Raw genomic sequence first — 9,106 nt, 5'->3', positions numbered from 1 at the left:
TTTATTTTTTATGTTTTTCTTTTAATAAAAAATGACTCAAACCGATTAATCGATTATTAAAAAATAGTTGCCGATTAATTTAATAGTTGACAACTAATCTTTTAATCTTTGCAGCTCTAAATGAATGAATTAAATTATTTTTTAACATCATATCTTGTTATATATGCTCCGTAACTAGATACATGTATAATTGAATGAATGTAGGTGCAGGATCCTTCTCCTGATCTCCTTACTTCTTCCTGATAGCTGTGGCCAGTTCTCCCACCAGGTCCCGGTGAGGACCTACATCCACTGAGTTCCAGTTCCAAGAGCCCGCTGAGGGCCAGTTTGTGAATCCTTCATGGTGTTTGGATGTGAAAACCACATACCTGGAATTGTAAAAGCATGAACACATGAATGGCCCTGCACATTTCTGGGACAAAGAAGTGAGACGGTAGCCTACTACGTTAAACATATTCTGATATGACTTTTGAGAGACACGTGATTACTATAAAATGAAAAATATAGATTATTGTATAGATAATAAGCCCTGAGTAACACTGCCTACAAGCAAGCATATATATACACGTCACCTGCAGATGGAGCTGTGGCTGAGAAAACACTGGCAACTAAAGAAACTTCCTGCAGTCCAAACTAACTCAGATACTAGTACAGCAGGTTTGTGCCCATTATGTAGCGCACTGTGGCCCATTAAAAAAAAAGTTGTACAGCAGGTTTGCGCACCTCTTTGTGCACAATAGGAAGAGCTGTAGGCTAAGTTACAGAAACGGGTTTGGTACATTTGCATACACTGGCACCAGGAAGATAGCTGATGACAATTACCTGGCTCCAGAGGCTTTGAATATGTCTGCCCAGTTGTCCGGTTGGAAGAACTCTGCGCGAAACTCGGACGCAAAATCCGCGTATTTGAAGCCCGGCGGGTAGTTCTTCTGCATGAACTTAACTTCTTCAGTGCGCTTTTGGGAGCGCCACCAGTACCAAAACCACTCACTAAACTGCCCGAAGCCGGGGACCGAGAAGACCCCCCAGTGGACGAAAATCCCGATCTTCGCCTCGTCGAACCACTTGGGCAGGGGTCTGGCATCCAGACTGGTCCAGTTCGCTGCGTAGCGCGCTGTACAGCCATGTGCGCACATAAGAATGACACAAATCGAAGGTATAATGCACGTAGGCCGCATTGGAAGGGACATGGTCCTTCGTGAGTAGGTTACGTGTTGGCGGTTAAGGAGCTCTTGTCATGTGCAGTCTGAGGGCGGGGGACAGGTGACTTTTTAACTCTGTGTGTCACATGCTTTACACCTAAAATGCTGTTGTAGACAATTGTGGGCAAACTGTGTTTACGCCCTCCGGTGGGCGAATATGCGTTTCCTAGGTAATGTCCCGCCCTAACCGGCCTCTGATTGGCTAGTACGTTACCTCCGTTGGTCGGATTGGCTAGTTTCACACTCAATCATACAGACTGTCATTTCCACGGGAGAACAATCATCTGTAACCATGCAGCTTTTAAATTCAGAGAGCCAAACTGGTTGACACCACGTCTGACATTTTTGTTTTAGCATTGGTACACCATTATACATATTATATACCAAGGTAATATATCCACGTAAGTGTAACTTACTGTGGCATTAAATGCTTTTCTGATTCTGAATCAATGTGTCCTCACCCTACCAAAGAACAGAACACTCCCTGTCAGAAGTAAGTAAACCGGTAATATGGCAGTGTATGAGAACAAAACAACATAAGACATAAGGAGTGAGATTGGTTAGGTTTGGGTAAGAATACCAGGGTAACCTAATGAGGTTCAGAGTAATGCAGAGTAAGGTGAGACATTCGGCATAGTTTGGTTCAGTCTACTTCTTACATAAAGTGGCTTCAATAAAACGTCCTACTCAGATTTCATTCAGTAGTTGACTAACTTATGCGATTCCATAAAAAACAAACAAACAGGGAGAAGCGTTTTAAGTGATCTCTTTATATATTTTAATGAAGTCAGTTGCTTCCTGAATGCAAAAAAAGCCTGTGATTTCAGTGAAGACTTTTTTGACACCAGACCCACTCTCAGTTGTAACTGAGAGTGGGTCTGGGCAAGCTTCATTCACAGCCCATTTCCAAATGGGCGTCACCAACGGACGCCGCTCAAATGCCTCTGGGCGCAATTGGATAGTCCTTCAACCAATCAGACCAACGATCCGGGTGAAGTATCGGCGACAGCGGCATCAACGGGTTGCTGCGCTTCGGTGGCCGCCATGTTGAGACCCTGTTTACACGTACGTGGTTATTTTTACAAACGTTGACATTTCCCTTCGTTTGTGCCCTTCGTTTACACGCAAACGGAGAATTCGCCTCTGAAACCGAGTCTTTCTAAAACCTCCGGCCAGAGTGGAGATTTTTGAAATCTTCGTTTGCATGTAGACTGAGACAAACGGAGGTTTAGGCAGCCGAGAGAGAGAGAAAGAGGAAGTGATAAGTTGTTGTTGTTCCTATTTTCGGGATTCTGATTGGCTAACGTGGGCTTGAGCTTCTCGTTACACTGTGACCTACAGGTTTGGCGTGCTCTTGGCTGCATTGACAGCATATATATACACTGGTACGTGTAAACGAACACTTTTCTGAAAACTGACAGCTGTGCACAATGTTATTTTTGAAAACGGAGAGGTTGAAATGTCCGTTTATGAAAATAGCCGGCCACGTGTAAACGTAGCATGGATGTAAACAAAAGGCTGCTTGGTCGCTTCTCTATTGTCATCGTGTAAAGCCCGCCTCAACGGTTCTGATTGGTGCCTCGATTTGGAAAAGATGGAAATGGGCTCGAATGGGCTCTTGGCCAGACTGACTTGCAGAGCAAATCTCAAATTTGACAGAAGTTCGTCAGGGTTTTCCCAGGCTAGTGAAGACTGGCACAGATTCCTAAACACTGAATCATAAAAAAACAAAAAACAAACACTAGATGACACTTTCGTATCAATACTGCAGGTTGATAACCTGTTCCATGATAACCAAATCCATGACAGGCAGCAGGGAAATGTACATATATATTACAAGATTAGATAGTATTTACATGTATAAAAGCCCATAAAAAGACAAAACGTGTGATTAAAAAGGAAAAATGTCAACTATTACACAACATTTATTGCAACAATACCCACAATTTCATCTGTGAAGTGCCATCTTTTTGGACAAAATAAAACATGTAACAAACTACTTTGTCTATGAGTCAATAAATAAGGCCATCTCACAGTAATAATTTAACATCAATAACAGTATGGCTACAGTTGTTCAACAGTAAAACAGTTCAAGAAATTGTTTTCTTCTCCAAGTGCCGCGGGCTACAGATTCACTGTGTTGTCGACATCAGTGCAGACAGCCAGCTGCCTTTCAAGCATTTGTTTCTCTACCAAGTCCTCCACCCTGCCAACCTCCACCTCATCTACGTCGTCCATAAAACTGGACCAATCTGTACCCCCGTCTGCGCGTTCCATGGGCTCTGGTTGGCTGGCGGGGTGAACGGAGGCGGAATCATCGTGGGTGGTGGTCACGCAGTTGCAGCTGTCGCAGATGCCGAAGCGCCTGAGTCCTGGTGAAACGCTGGATCCAGTGAAGGTTCGCCTGCAGCTCTTGCATGATACTGGCCAGCAGTGCCTGTGGACCTGTTGATGGTCAACACAGTGAGAGAGACAACATACTGTGAATCCTTATGCGCAGGCCAACGCCAAATTTTAGATTATTATAGGAGAAGAATAGCAATATAGACGCCAACAGATTTACTGCTCTCATTATAATTCCTTCACTGCACACAAAGCACAAGCAACAGGGGAGAAAGAACAGAATGTAACAGCACTCAATTAAAGAGTGAGGTGGCTAATTACTGTTTACAACTAACGGCTAGCAATTGCTGGCTTTAACTGGTTTTGTGCATACCATTTAATCTTAACTGAGTATTATTGACATTATTGTACAATTCTACTACTAGCGAGACAAAATAAAACAATCTGTGAACTACAACAAGGGGACACATCACTGCCACTGTGCAATTTCCCAATAAAATTCTATAAAAAAAAAAAAAAAAAAAGCCTTTAAAAAAAAAAAAAGTGAATAATCAAAATTCTTAGATTCAGATTCATGCAGTCACACTGATTTCTTACACTGAGGGCATGGCTGCGGAGGTGCTCCTGTCTTGTGAACCTCTTGCCACACATGGGACAGGGGAAGGGCCTCTCTCCTGTGTGGCAGCGGATGTGTCTCTTCATGATCCCCTTCTGCTTGGCGGTGTACGGGCAGAATGGGCACTTGTGGAGTTTCACTGGCACTACCAAACCATCGCCTGCAGGGGGAGAGAGAGGCCAGCAGTTCAGATTTATCTCAATGCTTGAGAATCCATTGAATGCGGCATGGTATTTGCTTCAATGTGTTTACAGTAAGACCTATGTCACCCTCGGGCCATTTGCATGAGCTTAGATGGATCTTGCCAATTACCTGTGTCCTCTCCGAGCCAATCAGACTGGATCTCCATGATAGATGATCCCGCAAACCCTAAACCCTCGTCAATTCTGCCTCCTCCTGTTTGGGTAAAGCGCTGTCCCACTCTGTCCCCCATAGGACTGGGGCCTTCACCTCTGGCCAGCATCTCCATCAGGTGCCTGGCATTAAAGGAAGGGCTGTATCCCAGGGGAGAGCGCTCATTGGAGGGCGAGGGAGGGAGCAGTCTGCTATGATGAGGGTGATGGAGAGAGGGCCCGGGATACGAGGCCAGGTCTTTGGTGTCGGGGGACTCCATTAGCTCCTCGTCGGGGTCATACTCTATCTTGGGGTTCACCAACTCTGGGGTCAGGGCAGACGACGACGAGGATGAGAGGTTTGTCTGATCCATGTGTCCCTTCTGTCCTTCACTCCCAGATGCAAATTCCTCCCTGGAATGGTAGTCGCTGTCCATGTCTCTGCTGGTGCCCAGAGTTGTGGCGACAGGGTTAGACAAGGGGGTTCTAGCCGAGGTCACAGTCTCCGGACCTAAACACGGCCCTGTATCTGCCTCTGCAGCCTGTGAATGAGGCTCAGCGGCCCCCGCACCACTGGAGACTGACGCAGCAGGAGTGCCGCTGTCTGCAGGACCTATCCCTCCATCCTGTGCCTGGTTCTCCTTCTCGGTGTTCCTCTCCTTCTCCTTGTTGCATATTTCCAAAGATGAGCGGATGTATCCCTTACAAAAGTTCACCAGATCGGTCATCTGCAGGTAGCTTCCTGCTGACATCACCTCGATGACATTGCTTCTGTTCAGGGCCAAGCGGCCAGAGTAAAGGAAGTCCAGGATAATAGAGAAGGCATCGGCCGTCACAATGTCCAGCGATGCGGTGCTGTAGCGCTGCCCGCTATCCTGAAAAGACACGGTACATATCTTAGCAGGTACACTGGATGCCCTACTTTGACAAAATCAGCAATGTATAGCCAGCAAGAGCAATGGAGAATCAGCTGTCACATTAACAAACTAGACCAGACCTCCAAACCAGTTTACTTACTCCAACTCCCACCAGCCCATCCATGAGGAAGTTATTTATTTCTTACATTATTCTACTGCTCCATTATTATTACTGCTTTAATAGAAAGTGGTCTGCATTTTAAGGCATTCAAGTAATAATTGATGAGACAATATTATCTTAGCCAACTCATTACATTTGTTTCTATGAAGCCATGCCCAAAACTTGCCCTCCTCTCCTAGAAATAAAAAAAAGTTGGAAAGCCTTGATAAAAGCTATTCTCACCTGCAGATAGTGAACCAGAAGAGCACGGAAATAGCCGCTCCCAGCAAACAACACATTACGATGGGCCTTGAAGACACGGCCTTCGACGAGGATGCTGCAGTCACAGAAGAAGTCCCTCTTACGCTGCTCATTGAGCTCAAAGAGCAGTTTGGGCAGGTAGCAAGGCACTTCCATGTCTGTACCTCAGTGAGCCCTGCCAAGGAGAGAGAAGAGAGCGACAATTAATATATAATAAAAATGTATTTGTACAGCGCTTTTCATACAAGGAATGTAGCACAAAGTAGAAATAAGGGAAAATAGAAAACGCAAAAACAGGGACACGCCATCAAATAAGATGAAATAGAATATAAATTATATATAAAAATAACATAAAATGGAAAATAAAACTCAATGAATAATAAAAAAGGTAAACAATATTAAAATCAGTAGCCATATTTGCAGGATGCACATCAATAAACATTGCAGCAGCATCAAAAGGTCTCCATTCTCTTTATCTCTGTTCCCATCTTTTCTTTTCTTCTCTACATCAGTGGTGATTTGAAATTTTTAAGACAAAAACTCAAGTGCACTTTCTGCCAATCAGCGCCTAGGTGACTGAAGCTATAATAAACACAACAGAATGGACACAGACTCTCAATAGTCAACATTTAATTTAAGAAACTTAAATGTTACATCATCTGTAAAACACTTTATAGAATACACAGAATGCATACAATCAAGTGAAATACAACATTTTAAAAGAATTGCAGCAGCAGTGTGAAGCGAAGTACAAAACCAAAAGTGTCAGGCCCGTTATCAGGGAAGCCACAGCTAGTTAAAGGCTGAAGTGAAGAAATACGTTTTCAGCTTTCTTTTAAAACACATTTAGCAAGCTGGCTTTCCTGGTATCTTTAGGCAGTGGGTTCCATAGCTTTGGGGCGTAGACCTAATTGACAAAGGTTGCATCAACAATTTTCTTTCGGCTGTTACTGGGAACCTCCAATAAACCAGCATGTAAGTGTGGGTTTAAAAGGGGAAACAGTAAAAGGTTGATATAAGACTTTTTTGGTTCTGTAGTGCCAAACTACATTAATTATGATGTTGTGGGACACTTGTCTTGAAATTAGAGATGGGCAATATATCAATATTTTATCGATATCGTGATATGAGACTAGGTATCGTCTCGTATTGTTAGATTTTGAATATCGGAATATTGTAATATGGCATAAGTGTTGTCTTTTCCTGGTTTTAAAGGCTGCATTACAGTAAAGTGATTACTTACCAGACTGTTGTATCTGTTCTATTATTTGCCTTTACCCACTTAGACATTATATCCACATTACTGATGATTATTTATCAAAAATCTCATTGTGTAAATATTTTGTGAAAGTATATAGTAGTAATAGTCAACACTACAATATTGTCTCTGTATTGATAGCGGTATTTGGTCAAAAATATCGTGATATTTGATTTTCATAATATCCATATCGCCCAGCCCTACTTGAAATGTCTTCACAGGAGACAGTTTCTCCACTGTGTTAGATTATTAAAAACGTATTTATTACAGTACTAAGTCAAAATGGTTTACAGGGAAAGGCAAGGCAGCTTTAATAGCACATTTCAGAAAAATGGCAATTCTAAATACTTAAATGGAATGGAGAGAACCTTCCATTGATATGCTTATATGCATTAGAGTAGCTAGTGCAGTTCAAATCACTGAGGTTAGACGATGTTTAATACCCTAAAAGACAGCGAGGCTTAAACATACAAAGCAGGTAGACACACGTTTGGCAGAGGAAATAAAAAGGGAAGGGGACAATAATAAGCTCTAACGTTACTTCAGTGATTACTTACAAGCTAACTTGTGTTGCTAGCGCCGAGTAGCCATTTAGTGATACTTTATTAGCTAAACAAAACGGCAGACTTACAACAGCGACTGTACTTTACGAAGCATGTTCACCGACCGTGAGATAAAAGGACATATATATATATAATACGGTCTCACCTGTGTAATTACGCGACTGAACGCGAGAAAAGCTTTATCATAACACAAGGACTTAGATTAGCAAGGTGCATTGTCCAGTGGCCATATAACAACTTCCGCTTTTAGCAATAAGTGACGTTTTTCATGCATCCAATCGGTAGCCGACGGAGGCGTAGCCCTTACGGCACAGCTCCTACATGCAGTTTAATGAACTTCATGTTTGTAAATTCACTTATTGGGGCGTTTAAATTAATTTGCAAATCCAGAAGACACTGGTCCAATCCAATTTGATCTAAAGGAATGAATACCCTCTCTGGCTATAATGTAACTTGACAATGGGACTTTCATCAATAGCAAGATTATCTGGTGGTGTCCCAGGTTTGACCCAGAGTAAGATGTTTCATGTCAAAGATTTTATATACATTTTTATGTATATTGCATAGTTTATACTGACTTATGATACAATGTTTTTTTTGCTTTTTTACTAAAATGTTCACCACACTGAACAGTCATACATTGACAGCATATCCAACAGCTTAATGCAGGCTTCTTTTTACACTGTTTTGCGTTTCTGCACGTTTGTACACTCTTTTACACTCTTTCTTTATGAACGTTTCTTTATGTATCTTTAATGTTCTTACGTGTATTTTATGTCATTTTGAGCCTGCCCTGTCAAAGACAAATTTCTGTCACTCATGATAGACAGTAAAGGTTTTCTAATCTTATCTTATCTATGTTATATAACTCATTCATTGTTTCTTTTTTAACAAAAATATTTTATAGGATTATTATAATTATACTTATTATTATAGGTACAGTGCTGCTCATGAGTATAGGAACCCATGCTAAAGTTGATTAAAAAGAGGAATAAAAACATCTTTTGGAAATTGATCTTAATGCCTTAATAAAAAAAAAGAGAACACCAATTTTTTTTGTGAATGAATAATGTATCATAAATAAATAAATGTTCTCCCTTAAAATACAGGGGGCATAAGTAAGTACACCCCTATGTTAAATTCCCATAGAGGAAGGCAGATTTTTATTTTTAAAGGCCAGTTATTTCATGGATCCAGGATACTATGCCTCCTGATGAAGTTCCCTTGGCCTTTGGAATTAAACTAGCCCCACATCATCATATACCCTTCACCATACCTAGAGATTGGCATGGTTTTATTTCAGTTAGCCTAATAGCTGGTTTGATTTGCATTGAGAGATGATTTTATGGAAAGTACCCTATGCCAATCTCTAGGTATGGTGAAGGGCATGTGATGAGTTGGGGCTGTTTTAATTCCAAAGGCCAAGGGAATTTTATCAGGATGCATAGTATCCTGGATCCATGAAATAACTGGCCTTTAAAAATATAAATGCCTCTATGGGAATTTAACATAGG

The 9,106-nt window shown here is 41.8% G+C and overlaps 2 protein-coding genes across 4 annotated transcripts in view; both read right to left on the bottom strand.

Annotated features, from left to right (window-relative positions):
* The window catches only part of LOC120571915 (tissue alpha-L-fucosidase-like), a 7,104-nt gene extending 5,787 nt beyond the window's left edge, over positions 1–1,317 (bottom strand). The window contains exons 1-2 of the mRNA XM_039821062.1: positions 823–1,317; positions 234–368 (exon numbers count right to left, since the gene is read on the bottom strand). Of these exons, the coding sequence (XP_039676996.1) occupies positions 234–368; positions 823–1,190 (503 nt within the window). The 5' untranslated portion in view covers positions 1,191–1,317. The remainder of the gene's footprint in view (positions 1–233; positions 369–822) is intronic.
* A 1,792-nt stretch (positions 1,318–3,109) lies between these two features.
* zbtb8b (zinc finger and BTB domain containing 8B) lies at positions 3,110–7,836 on the bottom strand. 3 transcript variants are annotated; one of them, XM_039821235.1, is made up of 5 exons: positions 7,738–7,836; positions 5,754–5,946; positions 4,474–5,368; positions 4,143–4,321; positions 3,327–3,647 (listed from the first exon to the last, which is right to left on the bottom strand). In XM_039821235.1, exons 2-5 carry the CDS (start codon positions 5,925–5,927, stop codon positions 3,327–3,329), a joined length of 1,569 nt encoding a protein of 522 aa, XP_039677169.1. In that variant the 5' UTR covers positions 5,928–5,946; positions 7,738–7,836. The 3 variants fall into 3 exon arrangements, with proteins under 3 accessions (XP_039677171.1, XP_039677169.1, XP_039677170.1); XM_039821236.1 differs by lacking the exon at positions 7,738–7,836 and adding an exon at positions 7,587–7,731; XM_039821237.1 differs by lacking the exon at positions 7,738–7,836 and having other exon boundaries at positions 3,110–3,647; positions 5,754–5,927.
* Between the last annotated feature and the right edge of the window lie 1,270 nt (positions 7,837–9,106).

Source organism: Perca fluviatilis, chromosome 13, assembly GCF_010015445.1.
Source record: "Perca fluviatilis chromosome 13, GENO_Pfluv_1.0, whole genome shotgun sequence".
NCBI lineage: Eukaryota > Metazoa > Chordata > Actinopteri > Perciformes > Percidae > Perca > Perca fluviatilis.
Note: the sequence above shows the minus strand (reverse complement) of the source record. Positions and strands in the feature narration are given on the sequence as shown.

Excerpts from the sequence above, each read along its gene's own strand:
- zbtb8b (XM_039821235.1), bottom strand. The coding sequence starts at position 5,927 with ATGGAAGTGCCTTGCTACCTGCCCAAACTGCTCTTTGAGCTCAATGAG. Across the intron at positions 4,322-4,473 it reads TTGGCTCGGAGAGGACACAG|GCGATGGTTTGGTAGTGCCA; the intron begins GTAATTGGCAAG and ends CTCCCCCTGCAG. Across the intron at positions 3,648-4,142 it reads TCCGCAGCCATGCCCTCAGT|GTCCACAGGCACTGCTGGCC; the intron begins GTAAGAAATCAG and ends GACCATCAACAG.